The sequence below is a fragment of the Crinia signifera genome, chromosome 1 (genome assembly GCF_055691185.1).
Source record: "Crinia signifera chromosome 1, ASM5569118v1, whole genome shotgun sequence".
Classification (NCBI taxonomy): Eukaryota; Metazoa; Chordata; class Amphibia; order Anura; family Myobatrachidae; genus Crinia; species Crinia signifera.
Window position 1 is genome coordinate 450,277,934 of NC_139217.1, and position 22,002 is coordinate 450,299,935.

At 46.8% G+C, this 22,002-nt stretch overlaps 1 protein-coding gene across 2 annotated transcripts in view; it reads right to left on the reverse strand.

The window, feature by feature from the left end:
* Positions 1-283: 283 nt before the first annotated feature.
* The window catches only part of WDR70 (WD repeat domain 70), a 224,949-nt gene continuing 203,230 nt past the window's right edge, over positions 284-22,002 (reverse strand). For both annotated transcript variants that reach the window (XM_083154608.1, XM_083154598.1), the window contains exons 17-18: positions 7,745-7,907; positions 284-496 (exon numbers count right to left, since the gene is read on the reverse strand). In XM_083154608.1, the coding sequence (XP_083010734.1) occupies positions 409-496; positions 7,745-7,907 (251 nt within the window). In that variant the 3' untranslated portion in view covers positions 284-408. The remainder of the gene's footprint in view (positions 497-7,744; positions 7,908-22,002) is intronic.

Consider the following 22,002-nt stretch of genomic DNA (forward strand, 5'->3'; position numbering starts at 1 on the left):
TGGGAACGCCCAGCGTTTTGGGCCAAGTGCTTCTTATCTGCCGTCACAATCAATGTCTATATGTATTAGCATTTTTATGTGGCACAATAGTATTTAGTGTATAGGCCATCAGAGAACTGAAGCACTGGGGGGTGACTCTGTAACAGTGTTTACCCCCATGGTTGGGACTTCTATAGGAAGAGTATATCCCAAGATGCACGCATCGCTATAGTGATCAGTCATTGGTGCTGCGGACGTTGTAAGCAGAAGTGCTGCTATTGCCAGGATCAGGATAACATGTGACTGGTCGTTAATCTTCCTTTATTCGTATAAAAATGAAACACTACAGAAGTCCTAGTACTGTATACAACAATAAGCCCATCAGCCCTTGGAGCAGGACTCCGGTGCGGAATTCTCACGCTCCCATCTTCAGATTTTACGCTTTTTCCACTCCGGCTCGTTGTCTGGTTCATCTTCTTCAGAATCCACCTCAGCAAAGACTGTATTGGGCTGAGTCCTGCAACACATGGAAACAATTGGGGTAAAGTGAAAAGAGATGTTGGGTAAATGGAGTCTCTATCGGAGCTGGCGACAGGACAGAGCGCAGCACCATGCCAATAGGATTAGAAAACAATAAAAGGAAATAGGAGAATTCTTGCAGAGAATAAGCGGAATAACAAGAAGCTGCGCTACGATGTGCCAAAGACCAAGTCATAAAATAACAGAGGAGAGAGCTGATCCTGCAGCTCAGAGGGGAGTAACCTGCAGCTCTCCGGCCACCGTGGAACCACAAGTCTCACCATACGCTGTGGTTGAATAATAATGGATGTTCTTTATGCAGTAACGTCACCAACACCACGAAAAATTGGAGATTACCGAGCCTATTTGTCAAGCATTTTTCCCCATATAATTTTGTAGAAGTAGAACTTGTTGCTATATACTAATAGATTATCGCAGGAGATTTTACAGATATCTCCTACAGAAAGCCATCTAGACCACAGCCCCCCCCCCCCCCCATCATCATCATCATCACGGAGTACTACGTTCTGATCCCTATGGACCAAAACTCTGAAAAGCTTTGCTTTTTGGAGTGCAGTTCCATTGGTTTATGTCACCCTACCACCAGCCTCTGTCCGGCTGTGGTAATGGACACTGGGTGCTTGAGCGGTGTCAGATTCTCAGGACGAGCCGTTCTGAAATGTGAGATGTTCCTCCGATGTGGCTGGGATGGAACTCGCAGAACAGTGGTTATCTCTACCACTGTAACTGAGAGTTGTGTTTAGTAAATAGGATGGGAGATGTTGTTTATAAAAAAAATAAATCCATCATGATACGGCTAACAACCACAGACGTGGCGCAATTATTAATACACTAGTTAAAATGTCATGACGGCTTCTGCAATGTACTGTCAATTTGAAATGTGACAGTTTTTAGCCCACAAACTCTACACCCAACCGCCACTCCCTATCTGTTTCCACCTCCGATCTCTGCCTCAGCCACAGCTCTCTATCTCACCTTATCCGGCAAGTTTAAAACAGACCAGTGTCCCTGCAAAACTGCTTTCACTTTCGGTTATAACAACTTTTAGCAAAGAAAGGAGTCATTTTGCCCGAGTGGCCTCTAGCGGTCAGTGGCGGCACTTCACCTCATAGAGTCTAGGAGTAGTTAGAGATTATATATATATAGGCCCCTAAGACAATGGTTCTCAAACACTTGCAGAGGTGCCTTGGGTTGGTGATCTGTCTGGGCCAGAGAACATTGGCGACCTGATCAGGTTTTATCATGCAGGCATGATCTACATCGTCCGGCGATAGCGATGCCTGGGGCCACCCATCGCTGTTGCCCCTACACACGGAGCAATGTAGGGTCTTTACATTTTCAAAAGTGGTGTCCAAAGCAACCAATCAAAACCTAGCTACAGTATCACGTCACAAAATGTACTATAAAAATGATAGCTGCCATTTCATTGGTCATTGGGCAACAGCTCAGCTTCTCTTCAGAAGGTTCAATACATCTCCCCCCCCCCCCCCCCCCCCATAGACTTGTATGAATTGTTCATAACATAGATGAATATTTATCAGGATCCACTGATTCTGCATCTCCCCTGTTAATGAGTTTATGTAAGTAGTTCTCATTTAGTTGATCTGTGATACGCTGTAGGATCCGTGTGGTGTAATATAGATCATATCATTTATTTATACAGATGCAGCGCCTGTCATTCTTGCAGGGGCTGGCAGTAGATTCGCCCGCTGCCGGAAGGGAACGCACGCGCGTCCCCTTAGTACGGAGCTCCCCGTCGCCTGATCCCACCTCGACGCCCCCCCCCCCCCCAACCCATCTCCCTGAAGCGGAGACCGGCAGGGTTCGCGTCCGCCGCCGAAAGGAAACTGGGACGCCCGTCCCAGTCAGATGGAGCGCTGGTTCGTCAGAGGGGGCAATCTGGCAACCCCAGCGCTGAATGAAGGGCGCTCCATCTGTATCTCATCCATCCTGCCTTTCTAAGAATGCCCAGCAGTCTCTTTCATTATAATCGTTGGTTGTAGAAAAGAGTATAGGTCACTGGGTCGACCAATCAAAGGTAGACAGCTTGGGTCGACAACTCAAATAGGTGGATGGTAGGGCACAAAATACCACCTGTCGGCAAATGTGCTCTCAAACAAAAAGGCAAAAAATCAATGTCGACCTTTTCACCATGTCAACATTAAGCATGTCGACCTATTCGAGGTGTCGACCTAAGCTGCGTCAACCTTCAGTGGTCATCCCAATACATGTCGACCTTTGGTGTGTCGATCCAACGACCGTATAATTTAGAAAAACAGCACTAGCAATAACGAACGATCAGTATACCTGGAAAATTGTAACGGTAAAAATAGATTGATAGATTAAAAAAATAAAAAATAAAGATAAAAACAGTTAAACAACAAAGACAGCAGAAAATATATAAAACACCAAGCTGGCTCCTACAGGAAAACACAGATCTGTACAGAGTCTGCTTTATGAATCTGAATGAATCAGATCAGCTAATGCTGTGAATAGGACTACAAATTACATGTACAGTAGTCATGGGTCAATTCCAGGAGGATAAATTGTGGTTTCTGTGTCACTGAGCTCACAGCTTAAACAGAGAAAGGCAAAAGCAGATAATCAGTCACGGTTGTGACTTCAGAACCCGACATCCACTATGAATAGTTATCATACAAATGTAAGACTGTAACGAAGGTCAAACAAGTTGGGGATCAGGGTTCCGACTCATCAGATAACATGTAATGACTAATCAATGGACTATTTTACACCCTAGCTGATCATAATGCACTTGGAATGCACGGATCATGTTCTGAAATGTTTAATCGTAACATGATAATTTTATGTACAGAAAACTAAACGATTCATCTCAGAAGGGAACGGCAGGACGGCCATCTCCCTCTGACCAGCTGGGAACAAACCATTCTGGAGAAACGAGCCACTGCTAGAGTCTGCAACCTGTTGATATCCCAAAGCTTTCATATAACATCCTGCAGCTGCAGGCTGAGGACGCGGCTAATGATCAGCTGCAAACGACAAGTGCCCACTGCAGGCTTTTCAACCTAAGGTCATGCATTCTGGTGCAAAACTAGACTGTAGGTTCCTGCATAGGTCCTGGTAATAGGGTACTCAGGGGCACATACAAACATACACACACATATTTATACCATCGTTGCCTACCCTCCTGCATTCCGCAGGGGACTCCCTGAAATAACAGCAATCTCCCTCTCTCCCTCATTAGTCTAGCAATCTCCCCCATGTCACCTAGCCCACATTACACTGTTACATCATAGTTACCTCCTCTTCTGCATTCTGCAGGAGACTCCCTGATGTAGCAGCAATCTCCCTCTCTCCCTCATTAGTCTAGCAATCTCCATCATGTCACCTAGCCCACATTACACTGTTACATCATAGTTACCTCCCCTTCTGCATTCTGCAGGAGACTCCCTGACATAGCAGCAATCTCCCTCTCTCCCTCATTAGTCTAGCAATCTCCCTCATGTCCCCTAGCTCACATTACACTGTTACACCATAGTTACCTCCCCTCCTGCATTCTGCAGTAGACTCCCTGAATTAGCAGCAATCTCCCTCTCTCCCTCATTAGTCTTGCAATCTCCCTCATGTCAACTAGCCCATATTACACTGTTACATTTTTTGGGGAAAAAAGAAATGAGAGACAGATACATTTACATTGAATCATCAGCACCATTTCCCAGCACTTTACCAAGTATAGTAGCTCTTACTAACTGCTTTGGGGCTCATCTACATTTGGATCTAAGTCATTTTGAAAGATTCCTCTCAGATGTAGCAGTACACACCCACGCTTCTAGGTGCCACGTTCACAATCTCTTTTCACAATCTCTCAATATATGGAACTAGACACGCCCTTTGGGAGGAGCATGACACACCCCCTTCACTGGGGCGCTGTGCAAAATTTTACTACCAACTATAATCTCCCTGAAACTGGTTTTCAAAAGTAGGCAAGTATGATTTATACATACTTACCAACTTTTGATTGCAGGGAAGAGGGACACATGGCTAAATTTGGAGGCGTGGTCACTCAGCCAGGGGGCATGACCTATGATCGCGGCACTCCTGCAAGGCCACCCCCCATTTTCACCGCTGTGGGTGCATGCCCAGAGCTCTGTGAGCTGCTGGCCCTACCCCCAGCCCTTCTGTCTCGATGAATGGACGCTGTGCACATGCAAAAACAAATTACTTTTATCTATAAATCTAAATGTGAGAATTATAACATAGCGTGAAACTCTGATCAGCAGGTTGCTAGCTATATATTATAGCCAGGTGACTAAACGCACGTATTACACTCCATAACACTCCCAGAAGCAAGGACACAAAGGTAACTCAGTACGAGTCCATACTAAGAACTTCATACTCATATGCATATTTGGTTACACTCATGACACCTGCAATGTTACAGTCATGAAAGATTTAATAGACACCGATCCCAGGAGGGCTGCCGTACCACACGTGGGCTGATTGCATTACAGCCTCTTGTTAAGAGACCGTAGCCGGGGGGGAAAGGGGCCGCGCCTTGATGTGGGAAGGATAAAGGCCCGAAATGCTATTAGCTTACACAGGAGGAGATACATATGCTGATGTGTGTGCATGTCAGCCTGACAGAACAATAGCTAAAAGCATGTGAACTTGACAGCTATTGTCTGACAAGGTAAATGTGGCTCAATAAATGCACATCAATTCTGCATGAGCACCGGGGTTAACCCTTGTTTGGTTACACCGCTGCTGCACTTGGATATATGTTAGAGAAATATATGAGAGTGTCCAATACGAATACATATTTATTAATATATGCAGCCAGCCAGGGCTGTAACCAGAACTACTGTGTGGGCCCCATAGCAACATAGTGAAGGGGCCCTATCCCTGTGCTTCTTGAGACCTCTCCCCATAGTAGTTATTGATTTTATGCCCCATTATAGTGCCCTAGTACATTTTCTGAACCATATTAGTGCCCTAGATATTATTATGCTACATAGTAGTGCCCTAATTAATAGTATGCCACATAGTAGTGCCCTAATTAATAGTATGCCACATAGTAGTGCCCTATTTTATGACCCTTTGTAGTTCCCTAGCTTACATGATTGTAGGGCTGCTGCATTGTAGTGCCCCAGTTCATGCTATGCCATATTAGGTGCCTTCCAGTTCAAATGATGCCACAATACAGGGCACCAGTTCTTATGGTATTACATAATAGTCTCATCAACATTACAACAAGAAGATCAGATTGTGCCACATTACAGCACCCTCCAATTCAGATTGTGCCACATTACAGCACCCTCCAATTCAGATTGTGCCACATTACAGTGCCCTACAGTTCATATTGTGCCACATTACAGCGCCCTCCAGTTCATACTGTGCCACATTACAGCACCATCCAATTCATATTGTGCCACATTACAGCACCCTCCAATTCATACTGTGCCGCATTACAGTGCCCTCCAGTTCATACTGTGCCACATTACAGCACCCTCCAATTCATATAGTGCCACATTACAGTGCCCTCCAGCTCATATTGGTAAATGATTGTCGGGATCCCGACTGTCGGGAACCCGTCCGGCACCAGTGGTGCAAGTCGAATTTTTTTCTTGGTGGTACTGATAGCCTCCACCAAAAATGGGCGTGGCCATGTGTCATGAGGGGGCGTGGTCACACAAAGCTAGAGGAGTGACTAAATGACAATAGTGGTGTGGCTTCAGGAGACAGGGAATGAGAAACAGGGAATGACTGGGGGTGGGTTGGCTCTTGCTTGGGGGAGTGCCGGGCAGCTTGTGCTTACAATTGTGGAGCTTGCTCTTCATGCTGTCGGCGCCGCTGATGCCTGTCAGTGTGACAGACTAAATCAGCAGTAGCCGGTAGCTGCATACAGCACCAATCATAACGCTGGGTGGGCGGGCTGCGGATGCATTATATTTAGACTTAAAATAAAAATAGAATTGACAGTGGGTCAGGGGGTAAGTGGTACTGCGTACCTGCAACATATTTCTTACAGGTACTCCGTACCACGCCGTACCCCCTTACTTGCAACACTGTCCGGCACCCCTCTGGAGCCGCCAATGGGCATAACACATGTATCCCACAGTTATTTTGAGGCAACTCAGTCAAAATGAAAGAAGTCCACTCAAATGGTTTTGGGCAAACGTGCGACCTACAATTTGTAAGGATTATCAAATATAAGATGGGGTTGGCAGATATCTACAGTCCTACATTAATAAAATGGGATTTAATCAGACTTCAAAAATAGGCCAAACGTTAAAAAACAAAAAAACAACACTTTTTTTAGCCAATACAAAAACCACACATATCTCTTACTGGTTTATCAGCCAGCTGTCACATAAACATGAGAATGGACATCATACTTATCAGGATTCATCAAGTAATCAGTGTCGATAAAAGGGAGGGATTTATTAAAGCATGAAGAGAGAGAAAACAAATACCGGTACCTGTGTATTATCACGGCGCCCATCGCATCGCATACCACTAATTAAGGTATGCGATGGGACCCGATTTCAGCCTTTCCCCGGGCTGAGGTATACAATTTTAATAAGATAGTGGGGGTATGAAAAGGTCGGAGGACGCGTACCGCTGCGCTCGCCACGCTTCGGGTTGGCGTTGATAGTGGGGTGGCGTTAACAATGGGGGGGCATTTAACATAGTCATTACCCATCAGGGTACCTGTACAATTAAAAATCGGGTCCAATTTTTTGGTCGTACAATGCCCTACGATGGAAAACGTGAGCGCCGTGTACCCAAGTACCCAAATACCAACCAATTAACCCATCACTTTTCAAATACAGAGGCCAAATTCGGCCTCATCCCCGATGTTTTTGATGTGCACATGTGCAGGCCCAGACTTAGCCCCAGGCTGCTTCTCTTTGCCGCTCACAGCCTGAGTGACAGGCAGGGGGCATCTGCTGGGGTCCGCGTTTGGCGGGACGGAGTTTACCTGCTCGCGAATATACGCAGCCTAGCGAGCAGTTCTGAATCGGGCGCACAGTGCGCAAAGTGACAGAAGCTGGTTAGAACTTTATCACTCTCCCAACTTTTCTAAATTTCTCCCATTAGCTCCAACTCATAAATCCGGAGCACAGGTCGGTTGTTGGACTGACACCGGGGACCTACAGTACAGATAAACCGCTTATGCCGAGTTTATCCCAATTACCGCCGCAGTCCGGGGTAACAGGCCTTCTGGGAAAGAACCAATACTTACACGGAATATGCTGGCACCACCCAGTACGGGTTCTCTTCTGCATCTTTAGCATGGCGCAGAATAGCTTCCCGGGGATTACTGTCATCGGTCTTATCCAGGGCAATGTTCTTCACAATAAACGAAGACAAGGTGCCGCCATGAGTGCCGACACGCCCACCGCGACCTGCAGGAAGAGAAATGCAGGATTATTAATGGACTTATCCCCCCAAATTCACCTTTATTGATGAAAAATAACCAGAATGAATTGTGTACCATGAACTTTAAAACTCTACTTGAAAAATTCAATGATGCTTTCAACACAGGTTCTGGCATTACAAGCCATCATATACGCCAAATATTATTCCAAAAATAATGCTCTGCTTCTGTTCTAGCAAGTCACACGCACTTATAGGAGTCATACAGTGGTGGCATAGGCAGCAGAAGATGCGGCAGCCATAGAAGACGTGTGGAAATAAATATAGTTATTTCTACGGATAAGCGGGTTCGGATTTACTTGGTTATTTTGTATATTTCTGATTGGCTATCAGTTGTCACATGTTTTGTATAGCCAACAAGATCCCGCTTTAAGATCCAAGTAATTCTGGGTAAAACCGAACCCGCTCATCCTAAATTTCTGCTAAACTGATTCAATCTGGGATTCCGTTGGAACGTCCCGACAGTTGGATTCCCAGGTAGTTTTTGTCTGATCCGACAGTAACTCGACAGTCGGAATTCGATGTTCCGACTGTCGAGTGTTGGAAAGTCCATGGATCTGCGAAAACAGCCGTGAATTCAACAATCCGCGGCCGTTTCCAACAAAACAGATCCGACTTTTAAAAAAAAATCGGATCTGACTGCCTTCAATGCTGTCGTTAACAGCAGAATTGAATAGGCGAGTGTTGCTATTTCCGCCGGAAGAAATAGCGGCACAGATTGAATACACCCCATAATGTTATGAACATAGGGACATATGTGGTACACAAATATTAACTCAGGACATCTAATAAAAATGCCTAGAGCAGCAACTCATTATAATGATACGGGTCTGTCCGGTGCACTGCCAAATTCATCTTAAGAAACCGGCCTTAACCCTCTTTGCCAAGTGTCATTTTACCAGTGAAGCCGGCTGCAGGACCGACGAGCCCAAGCTTTTAATAGCTACCTACACCTGTATAATTCACATAAGAATATGAGAAGGGTCTATTAATATTATTTGCTTTGCCTTGGACGTCTGCCACCGAGAGGATGAGTAGAAGAATCAGTCTCCAGGGCTCTACAACTTCCTTCTGACTCACACGCAGCGAGCGGCGATATTAATAGTCCAGTAATTACAGACATCTCTATTAAGGCATTCTTTTGAACACTTGCTTCCTCTAGGACGCATTGGCACTTGGCATCAAAGCCTTGAGTGGATCTAGAATTACGTATCTGTTTTGGTGGGCCCTGCACGTTCTCCCAAGCTGGGCGTGGCCGTCGGAGCTGAATTGCATAATTCAATTCTCCGTAACCACAAAATGTCAAGAAATCTTAGAACGGCCCCGAATTTTTTTTGAAAGGGGACATCAGTCAGGTCCACAAAAGATTGCTGCTATTTAACATTTGTGGTTACAATTCTTTTCGGCCAGAAAAAAGTATTGAAAGCTTTGAATGATAGTTTTGTGTTGTTTGGGTCATTATTCAGGAATGATCTCTGAAATAACCATTTATCGGGCAATTTAAGCAAAAATCATCTATTTTTAGTGAGAACTGTGAAACAAAGACACTGGGTGTCTGTGTGCAGCAGTATGAAGTCATTAGACATAATGATGAATAACACACAAGGAGAACGCATGCTGTACTGTCAGTCATTTCCTGATGCTATTACGCGACAATAATACTAAGGGGTGTATTCAATGAGGCTGGCAAGGGGGTTAAACGGCGGGGATCGCCGAAAACAAGCAATCCTCGCCGTTTAACCCCCGCGCCGGCCGCTCACTCTATTCAACGTTCTGGGGGAATCCTCGCTGTCCGATTCTGCCAAACAGCGAGGCTCGCGGCTAAATGCATCGGGTTCCCTCGCTGTTTTAGCGGCCGCATACGCCGTTTCCACGTTGCTGTAAAAACCTACCGAGGGGGAAACGGCATGTGCAGGGGGTCAGTTGAATACTGACCCTGCGAGCTGTGGGAGTCAAATAACCTACCAGTATATTTTTGGAATGTGGGTGGAAACAGGAGTCCCCGGAGGAAACGCACGCAAGCACAGGGAGTATATACAAACTTCACACAGTTAGAGCCATGACCTCAGTGCTGTGAGGCAGTAATGCTAACCATTACTCCATCCATACTGCCGCAAAACTGAATCTGCTGCCCTCCCCCTTCTCAGCGCTGCCGCCCAGTCCACTGCTGCCCACCAGGACCAGCAGATCCTCCTGCTGTCTGCAGTCCCAGCGCTCCTCTTGTTAGAATGTCACTTGCAAAATGGCCGCCGCCTTAAAGCAGACCGTTATTTAGGATGCAAGTGACAATCTAACAGGAGGAGCGCTAGGACTGCAGACAGCAGGAGGATCTGCTAGTCCTGGCGGGCAGCGGTGAGAAAGAGGAGGGGGCTGCAGCGGTAAGGAGGAGGAGTGCGGCAGATTCTGTGGCGGCCTCATTAATCTCCAGCAATAGCTTCAACAGACCCCGCAGCGCCCAAACTTACCTATCTCCTCCAAGCCCCCGCGGTCTCTGCCGAGCTATTGTTACGCCACTGACTATATAAATACGCTGAAGTCATCTTGTCTTGGCTTCTGACAATTGTGTTATGCTATTATTAAAGTGATGCCTTCACCATATACACAACGGTTATTTTGATGTATGGCTTCTGCGTCTCTTGAACTATCTGTAATTGCCGCATAAATTGTCCATTTTTATGTTCAATTTATTTGATGTGTATAATTGATGTGTCCTCTGCCGTAAGGGAGAATTGCTGTCATCTCACCATACTAGTGAAATTGGGCAGAAATAAATGTAAGAGCACTCAAGTAAAATCAGAGCGGCGTAGGCACAAGCAGCCAAGGCACTGCTATATACGAGTACATGGGTCATTATTAAATCAATAGTTAAAAGCCCGTCAAAAATGACGGCTTCTGCAATGTACTTTCACTTTGAGCTGTGACAGTTTTTACCCCATAAACTCTCCAGCCCACCCCCAGTTCCTATCTGCGCCTACCTCCAACCTCTGTCTTCACAGCTCCCTCGCTCCATTCCCAGCAAGTTTGAAATAGATCAGTGTCCCTGCAAAAATGTCTTTCACTTTCTGTAATGACTTCTTTTAGCAGACAAAGGAGTCATTTGGCCCGTCGAGTGGCGAGGAGGAATAGTTAACATTGCACAATCCTTGACTACTGCCCTTTAATAATACAAGATGTGGTCTTCTATCTACACAGATCAGTATAAACACCAGATTTCTATACAGAAGCAGACAAGAGCTGCTGGTGTTTGTTTATTCTGACCTTAGCCCATATGTAATATATGCTGTCAACCTGCTGTATGTCACGGCACCTTTCACCAGCGCTTCTCAGGTTACATCATAAGAGATGCACTTAATCATGTTGGGTAACGCTTATAACATTACAGGCACATTGCTGGAGTGCCACACAAGAACAAGTGCACTGCTGACACCAAGTATGACAGCAGTCAGCAAATGCTACATTACAGCAAAATATATACTATCATTCATTCAATCAGACTCCTGGCTATTGCTTCTTTGTAAAGTTATATATGTAACCAGTACTATTTTTCTGGGAAAATAGGTTCAGGAACTCCGGGTCTGGCAGTGGCTCAATTAATTAAAGAGAGAGGTGGGAGAGAGAGAGAGAGATGTATATATAGTATATGGAAACAAAGGCACTCACAGAGGACTTTAAAATAAAACTTATCGGTACTTGTTTAGTTTCTCAACGGCACTTCCCAGCAGATCGCATTGTATGCAAATCGCATGCAAATCGTATGCAAATATCACATATGATATATAATATATGATTTTATAAAGTGTGGCGAGCGCAGTGAGCCACCGAGCCCGAAGCGTGGCAAGCGCAGCTAACTCCACGAGGGGACGCGGAAAACGAGCCCGAAGCGTGGCGATCGTAGTGAGCCCCGCGAGGGGACATGGATTACTTGACGTGTATTCCGCGACCCCTCGACACGCTTCGGGCTTGTTTTAAGCGGACGCTTGCCATGCTTCGGGCTCGGTGGGCTTTATATAATCAACTCCACGCCGATGTGGATAGTGGGGGGGGGGGGGGGGGTATGAACAGGTCTGGAGTATGCACACTGCGCTCGCCACGCTGACATGGATAGTGGGGGGGTGTTAAATCGCATCGCGGATCGAATCGTATGCAAATCGTATGCAAATATTGCGTGCGTTTTGCATACGATCTGCTGGGAAGTGCCGCTGTGAAACTAAACAAGTACCAACTTATCTTATGGAAAGTACACTTTGACCCAGAACAGGTTCGGGAACCCAGTTCCTGATGATGTCATATTTAATTAGAGGTTCACGAACTGAGCTCCTGCTGGTTCCTGCTGAAATATAGCACTGCATGTAACACAGCAGAGAATATCAATCTGTAGCACAGCAGATGCACGGCAGCTAGCATTGTTTGCTCACTGGGCTGGGGTCATGGCAGTGGCGTAACTATAGCTCCGCAGCCCCCGCGGTGGCGGGGGGCGCAGAGAAATTGGGGGCGCAGCCGGGGGGGCTGCGGGGCTATAGTTACCCGCGGTCTGCGTCTCTGTCGGGACCTTCCTGACGTCACGGTCCCGACCGGCTCCTGCTGCAATGAAAACTGACAATTAGAAAATGGCTGCCCCCATATTGCAGACGGTTTTCTGTCTGCAGTATGGGGGCAGCCATTTTCTAAGAGTCCGTTTTCATTGTAGCAGCAGGAGCCGGCCGGGACCGTGACGTCAGGAAGGTCCCGACAGAGAGCCGGGCGAGACGCAGGCCGCGGGTAAGAAGGGGGGGCAGGTTAGGTGGGGGGGGCGCCGAATAAACGTGCGGCGGGGGGGGGGGGGGGGGGCGCTAAATAGTTAGTTACGCCCCTGGGTCATGGGTTCGATTCTGATGCCCAATGCCCTATCTGTGCTGAGTTTATATGTTTCCCCGAAATTTCCAGGAGTTTCCTCCTACATTCCAAAGCCAAACTAGTAGGTAAATTGGCATCCGAGTAGGCACTTTTTTAAAATGATATGCACAATAACGATAGTGTTAACGATATTTCCGTGCATGTTGTCTAGTGTGTACAAACTATGGGGCTAATTCAGTTTGGATCGCATAAACGTGTGGGGCTCTACAAGTGCGCAGGACCCATTCTGTGCATGCACAGGACGGGTCCTGTGATCACCACTCAGAACATCGAACGCCATGACCGATGGCCGAGATTTTCCTCTTGTTCTGTGATGATGTCATTTACAACATCCAATGGTTAGTTTGCTGCACGTTTCTCAGCTCCTTTAGAATAAGCTGAACGAGAAGATATATTGATGTAAGCAAATAGAGCTAACATGTAAATGGTAGAGAAAGATGTTCAATAAACTGTACACATGCATTTGTAAGTCAAAGATAGAGCTTTACGTTGTATTTGCCATCTGACAGGGCTGCTGGGAATTCATTCTTCAACTGCGTGACAGCCAGACACGGAAAAACGCATGTTAGTAAAAAAAAATAATAATTGAGGTACAGAAACGTGTTTGATTGTACAAGTCGGGAAGAAAGAAGCCAGAGTGACTCGAAGAGCAATGTCAAAAATGCCTAAAAGTAAGTTGAACATAAACAACGCACAATGGCGCAGTAAAAGGTGTAATCCGTCTGAGATAGTTTAAATCCCAACCTGCCAGGAAAACAAGGTCGAGAAGAAATAGGTAACTGCTGTTGCTTGATCTAGACATACATTACAGTTCTATTATTAACAGTGCTAAGTATTTTTCCATCTGGGTGAAGCCTTTCCATAGTAAAGTGCAGCTATCAATAAAGTATTTGAATTTTTACTGTCAACAGTACATTAAAAATTACCGACAGTACACGGCAATTAGTGGGAGATTTATCAGCATCTCTCCAGCCAGAAAGAGAGGGGTGAGAGAGGTCACCGACAATATAGAACCAAATATAGGAGCTTATTCAGAGGTGGACGGTAAATACATTTTTATGCAATGGGACAATGTTTTTGGAACTGCGCATGTGAAGAAGAGCATTGGCCCCATTTTCTAGCCGTGCCAAAGTCACTGGCCCCAGAAGTGTGAATCGGCGCGGCATCCTAAGTACCCCGAGGGCTACTCTCGGATGTCCTATGGTCAAGCAGTTGATACAATGCTGCGTCTTCAGAGGCAGCAGCAGATCAGAGAAGACGGTAGTTGGCATTTTTGTTCATTAGACTCCCCCTGTGCCTTTAGCATAGTTTTACACGGCAGCTGTGTACAAAGACTCAGCGGATGACCTATAGCAGTGATTTTCAACCTTTTTTAGCTCGCGGCACAACGGACAAGCCTTTAAAATCACCAAGGCACACCAACAGTTTTTAATCAAATATACTACATAGAATAGCAAATATTGACATATATGCCCATGCCCTGTCACAGTATTGTTATTAGAGACCATTAAAAGTGTGGCAGGGCATGCTGGCATGTGTACAGTAGTTTCACAATTGCCAAAAACCACAGGTTGGCCAAGCTTTACATCGATTAATCAAATATTATAATTAATATAATACTATAGCCACCCACACATGGTAGGTGGCAGATCTGGGACAGCTGCACCAACCCAAATACAAATACCTGTAGAAATTCATAAGTGAAAGCCCTGACAGTTTGTGCATGCGGCTGCCAGCTGGCACCTGCGCTTACCCCGACATTGCAGCGGAGGCGGTCCATTGTAATCGGCGCTGTGTTTGCAGGACGCAGGCTGCAACACAGGATTCGGCCGGGCTCTTGTCTCCGTCACCTTGTAAGATGGCGCCGACAGAAGCCGCAGCGTCCAAAGGGCCTTTTGCGCATGCGCCGGGACAGGCTTGGCGCTTCTATGCACAGGCTGATCTGACGTGCCTGCTAAGCATAGGCACATCCCGGCGTCGGCTCCACAGGACAGCACCGAGCATGAGCCTCTCACCCTGCCCGACCCCTGCGTGTCACTACACACGGTGACAGCGCTGCCACCAATGATTTTGATTTGGTGAGCCGCCGTGACCCGCGGCCAGGCGGCACATGACAACTGGCCGCGGCACACTAGTGTGCCGCGGCACACCGGTTGAAAATGACTGTCCTATAGAGTCCACCACTGCGCCGGTCCAATAGTTTCTTCTTGCACCACATGAAAGTTCCATTTGCCAGACCTCTTCAAGTGCATGTGGTCACTTTAATGCAGTCTTGGCTAAGGATGAAAATAGCAACAAGGAGGACTCTCTTGTCCCTAAACACTTAGGTAAAGACAATCCCGGAATGCCATCACCCATGTCAAAAGACAGACCGATCAGGCTATTACTAACCAAGAGCTGAATGCAAAATAATTTTTAAAAAAATTCCCCAAGTTGTAGAACCTTAAGGGTTCCCCAACCAATTCCAATTCTCATTCTATGAAAGTGGCTTCTGCTCCATGTTCCAAATGGTTTATTGGCCAATACTTGAACAGCATTTACTGTTCGAGCATCCCTAAAGACATCTAGGACCCTTAACTCATCTAGAGGTTACTGGCCCATCGCTCCTAATTTTTGCCTGAATAATGGAGGGTCATCAAGAGAAGTTCAAACAAGGCCACTTTAAAGAGATACAATCCTCCTTTTCAGAACAAACTCACAGATTTATCAAATGAGGTGATAGTGGCAAAGTGCAGTAGTTCTCAGAAACTAGCAAATTTCAACATAAATTTGGCTAAATCCAAAAAAGTACAAAACATTTTCTAGAGGTTGAGTATCCCTTGTCCGAAATGTCGGGACCACAAGCATTTTGGATAAGGGATTTTTTTCGGATTTTCCCCCCGATGGCTTCAGGATCCTCTTCAGCGGCATCTCCGGTCCCAGGGGTGCATTGCATGATGTGCGCCCCTCCAATAACAGAAACGTTATTGGAGCCATTTTTTACAATTGGTTTGCGTCCTGCAACCTGAAAAATCTGATCAGCTGATGACATCATCAGCATTAGTGCGGAGTCATCCGCCGACCAGTGTTTATGGTCACTTTGGAGTATAGCTGTATACAAGTAGATCATTAAAGATCTTAACCCCTTCCTGACAGAGCCAGTTTTTGCGTTCCTGACAGAGCCATTTTTTTCAAATCTGACATGTTTCACTTAAGTGGGGATAACTTTTTTTTGCTTTTACTTATCCCAGTGATTTTGAGATTGTTTTCTCGTGACACATTGTACTTCAAGTTAGTGGTAAATTTGGGTCGATACAGTCTGTGTTTTTTTGTGAAAAATACCAAAATGTCGTGAAAAAATGGAAAATTTGCAATTTGCAAAATGTCACATTTTCTGCTTGTGAGACAAATAAACATACCACTCAAAATAGTTAATAACTAACAAAGACCATATGTCTACTTTATGTTGCAATCATTATTTCAACCTCCTTTTCATTTTTTTGGACACTAGGAGGCTTCAAATATGAATAGCAAATTCTCAAATTTTCAAGAAAATTTCAAACTCTGATTTTTTTAGGGACCAGGTCAGTTATGATGTGACTTTGAGTGACTTGTATGTGAGACACCCCCATAAATGATGCCATTTCAAAAACTGCACCCCTCACAGTATTCAAAACAGCATTTTGGAAGTTTGTTAACCCTTTAGGTGTTTCACAGGAATTAAAAGAAAGTGTAGGTGAAATTTCAAAATTTCATTTTTTTTGCAGATTTGCAATTTTAATACATTTTTCTAAGGAACACAGTAGATTTTACTAGAGAAATGTGACTAAAAATTGATTCCCCCAATTCTTTGGTTTTCATAAATATCCTATATGTGGCCCTAGTGTGCACGGTGACCAAACCACAGGCTTCATAATAGAAGGAGCACCTACTTGATTTTGGAGCCTCCTTTTTATGAGATTATTTTTTAGGCACAATGTAGGTTTCTAGGCACCATAAGATGCTAAAAGTTGGAAACCCCCACAAGTGACCCCATTTTGCAAACTACACCTTCAGGGAATTCATCTAGGGGTATAGTGTACATTTCAAACCCCAGGGGTTTCACCAATTGTGGTACAACTGGGCAGTGAAAATGAAAAAAATTAATTTTTCATTTTCACAGCTCAGTTGTATCAAAATTGGTGAAACCCCGGGGGGTTTGAAATGTACACTATACCCCTTGATGAATTCCCTGAAGGGTGTAGTTTGCAAAATGGGGTCACTTGTGGGGGGGTTCCACTGTATGGGTGTTTCGGGGGTCATTCAACCAGAATCTGTGCTGCAAAATCCAAAATCACTCCTTCCCTTCTGAGTCCTGCCATGCACCCAACTGGTATTTTTTTGGTCACACATGAGGCATTGCCGTACTCGGGAGAAATTGGGGCACAGATTTTGGGGTGCTTTGTCTCCTTCATTCCTTGTGAAAATGAAAAATTTTGAGCCAGATCTGCATGTTTGTGTAAAAAAATGTAATTTTTACAGAAAAATGCAGTTCTGGCTCAAAATTTTTTATTTTCACAAGGAATGAAGGAGACAAAGCACCCCAAAATCTGTGCCCCAATTTCTCCCGAGTACGGCAATGCCTCACGTGTGACCAAAAAATACCAGTTGGGTGCATGGCAGGACTCAGAAGGGAAGGAGTGATTTTTGGTGGTGGAATGAATGGTGGGTGCTATGTCGCATTAGCAAGACCCCCGAAGCACCAATACAGTGGAACCCCCCCACAAGTGACCCCATTTTAGTCACCAGCTTTGGGAGGGGGGCTGGCGCTGCGGCTGGCGGGGGGGTGGGAGGGGTGCTGGCGCTGCGGCAGCCGGGTGGGTGGGAGGGAGGGGGGCTGCCGGGTGGGAGGGGGGGGGGCTGGCGATCGGTGGTAATCGGTGCGGTATATACACACACACACACACACACATATATATATATATGTGTGTATATATATATATATATATATATATATATATATACATATACATATATATACACACACATCTCCTATATATTTGGCTACATCTGTCACTCAAAGTGGGTGTCTGTGTCTATAACGCTCTGTTCCTGGACTTTCCTCTTAATGTGTGATTGCCTAACCTGTTTAAAACAGGTGATGGCAATCATACATTAAGGGGAAGTCTAGAAACAGAGCATTGTGTCCCTCCTGGAGAGGGTCATGTTGGGAGGTATGTGACAGAGAACCAGCCCAGTGAGCCCACAGACAGTGCCAGACACCCACTGCCTTCCCATGTTGCCCAGCACTGCTACTCCACAGCCACCAGGTGAGCGCCCTCCTCCTGCGGCAAAACCTCCCCCCCCCGCGCGCGGCCCCCCCTCCCGCGATTCGCGGCAAAACACCAGCTCCCCCGCGACCCCCCCTACCGCGATTCGCAGCAAAAACACCCCCGCGACCCCCCCTCCCGCGATTCGCTGCAAAAGAACCCCCCACGACCCCTCCCGCAATTCGCGGCATAACCACCACCCCGCGACCCCCCCCTCCCGCGAATCGCGGCAAACCCTCCCCGTGACCCCCTCCCCCCGATTCGCGAAAAAACACCCCCCCGGGACCTCCCTCCCGCGATTCGCCGCAAAAAGAACCCCCCCGCGACCCCCCTTGCACGATTGACGGCACCCCCCCCTGCGACCCCCCTCCCGCGATTCGCGGCACCCCCCCCCCGCAATTCGCAGCAGCCCCAGGATTAAATGGCACACGCAAAACACTGACATGGCTATGGTCGACAATGAAAAAGGTTGACATGAGTTTTTGAAGATTTATTTTTAATTTTTTTAATTTTTTCATATTCATTGTCATGTGTCGACATGGACACCAATGAAGTGGCACACTTATGTCAACATTTACATGTGTTGACCTTTCTGTGTTGATTTTTTCTTGTAGCAATTCGCGTCACACCCCCCGCAACCCCCCCTCCCGCGATTCGCGGCACCCCCCGCGACCCCCCACCTCCCGCAATTCGCGGCAACCCCCCACCAAACCCCTGTGAACCCCGCCCTCCCGCGATTCGCGGCACCCACCCCCGCGACCCCACCTCCCGCAATTCGCGGCACCCCCCCCCCGTGATTTGCGGCAGCTCCAGAATTAAATTGCACATGGAAAACACTGACATGGCTATGGTCGACAATGAAAAAGGTTGACATGAGTTTTTGAAGTTTTTTTTTTTTCATTTTTTGAATATTTTCATATTCATTCTCATGTGTCGACATGGACACCAATGAAGTGCCACACTTATGTCAACATTTACATGTGTTGACCTTTCTGTGTTGATTTTTTCTTGTGGCGATTTGCGTCACACCCACCCCCCCCCCCACAACCCCCACTCCCGCGATTTACGGCACACACACACCTCCCCAGCGAATCTCTGCACCCCACCCCGTGACCCCCCCTCCCGTGATTCACGGCACACCCCCGCGACCCCCCCTCCCATGATTCGACGCAACCCCCGCCCCGTAACCCCCCCTCCCGCGATTCGCGGCACCCACGCGACCCACCCTCCAGCAATTAGCGGCACCCCCCCCGCGATTCGCGGCAGCTCCAGAATTAAATTGCACATGGAAAACACTGACATGGCTATGGTCGACAATGAAAAAGGTTGACATGAGTTTTTGAAGTTTTTTGTTTCATTTTTTGAATGTTTTCATATTCATTCTCATGTGTCGACATGGACACCAATGAAGTGCCACACTTATGTCAACATTTACATGTGTTGACCTTTCTGTGTTGATTTTTTCTTGTGGCGATTCGCGTCACACCCCCCCACCCCCCCCGCAACCCCCACTCCCGCGATTCACGGCACACACACACCCCCCCGCGATTCTCAGCACCCCACCCCGTGACCCCCCTCCCGTGATTCACGGCACACCCCCCGCGACCCCCCCTACCATGATTCGCCGCAACCCCCGCCCCCGTAACCCCCCTCCCGCGATTTGCGGCAACCCACCCCGCGACCCCCCTCCCGCGATTCTCTGCAATCCCTCCCCTCCCGCGATTCGCAGCATCCCCTCCTGTAATTCGCGGCACCCCCCGCGACCCCCCCTCCTGCAATTCGCGGCACCCTCCGCGACCCCCCCTCCCGCGATTCGCGGACACCTAAGTTGCAATACAGGGCATCTTTCATACAATTCTAACCATATTTCTCATATACAAACGTTCACAAATTAAGGGGGCGCAGCCCCTTACGACGGTGTGAAGAGCGCCCGTAGGGCGCGATGAATCACCTAGTAAGAACATAAGAGTCTTTAGAAAATCTACCCCCCCCCCCCCACACACACACACACACCCAACCCACAGCCCTCCAATCAGCAGAGCCAGCATTGTGGACAGGATCCAGCAGGGCGGCGCTGAACTGTTTGCTAGGCTGTGAATATATGCAGCCTAGCAGACAGGTCTGAATCAGGCCCTTTGTTTGCCAATGGACAAAACCATGCTGTACTGCAGGTGGGGCAGATGTAACAGGTGCAGAGAGAGTTAGATTTGGGGGAGTTATTTTGTTTCTGTGCAGGGTAAATACTGGCTGCTTTATTCTTACACTGCAATTTAGATTTCATTTTTTAAACTCTTTCTTTAGACTTGTAGAGCTAAGTGAACAATTTGCATAATAGAACAGTGATAGCTATACGCAGATAGCTCAAACATTTTGATACAACAATTGTACGGACAGAGAAGACAAAGGGGGGGAAGGAGAAGGGGGGAGGAGGGGAGGGTCAGGTCGTGTATGCGAGCAATAAGTAAGTTATGATGAATTTGTGGGTGCCAGAACGCTCGAGAGCAGTGATGAGTAGTAAAATATGAATAGGTCTGATGATTACAACTGAGAAGACATCCAAACGTTATATTAACCATATCTCAGGAACATAGTGGCAGGAGGAGGATCCGAGGGCAGGACATCAAAAGGGCACCGACAGTTCTCATGTGGGCTGATATACACGGTTAGGGGTAGGATGGTTTGCTAGTATATATATATATATATATATATATATATATATATATATATGTGTGTGTATATATATATATATATATATATATATATATATATATATATATATATAAATATATTTTTTCAGTGCATATATTTAATTTTTAACTTTTTCTGCAGCTTGATGCTGCTGCTGCTGCTGCGGGGGGGAGGGGGGAGGAGGGCAGCGCTGCGTGCGCTCCAGACGCTCCGGGGGAGCTGCTGCTGCTGCCGGGTGAGTGCCCGGCGGGTTCGAGGGGGGGCTGCACATCGGTGGTGATCGGTGCTGTACTTGACAGCACCGATCACCACCGATCCCTGTGTTACCGAGCGGCTTAGCCGCCGGTAACACAGGAAACGCTGTGAATGGCTGTTCAGATTTGAACAGCCAATCACAGCGATCACCGACCGGGGGGGGCACCCCTGCCCCCCCTGGGCGGCGAGGGGGGATGTCTGCTGTCAGGGACAGCAGACATCACCTAACTGTCACTGCGTCTCTAGACGCAGTGACAGTTAGAAGTCATGACGTACATGTACGTCAAATGTCGGGAAGTACTTCCCGACCATGACGTATATATACGTCAAATGTCGTGAAGGGGTTAAAGAGAGGCAGGGACCATTTTCAGAGGGGTGTGCTGGGTACACCATGGGCATGGGGAGCATGCACAGGGCCTTTCACTTGACAGATTTGGAATAACACTTCAGAGAGGGATGGTAAGTCATCTGGAATGCCTATTGGAGTGGCTAGGATCTCTGTCCGATGTAAATCGGTATATGCCGGGCAGACCTGTATTTCGCCATAATCCCCAGACTTTCTAGGAGCAGCAAACTTTTTTTTTCAATTTTTTTGGGGGGCAATGCCTTTGCCTTTTTTCTGTATCTGTAGCATTTTGTACATTTTTTTGTATTTTTGGAACTTTGTAATTTTATTATTATTTTTGGAATTTCTCATTTCTAATTTTTATTGTGGTATTTTCACATTTTGTAAATGTTTTAGGTAGAAGACAGATAGGCATCCCAGACCAGTTGTCATCCGTCTGTGACATTTCCCTCGAAATCCATCTAGTGGAAGGCACAGAACATGCTCCCAGGGTCAAAGGTCGGCCCGGCATACACCAGTTTGACATCGGACAGAGGTCTTGGCCACTGCAATAGGCATCCCTCTCTGAAGTTCTCATTCATATATATCCAGCGA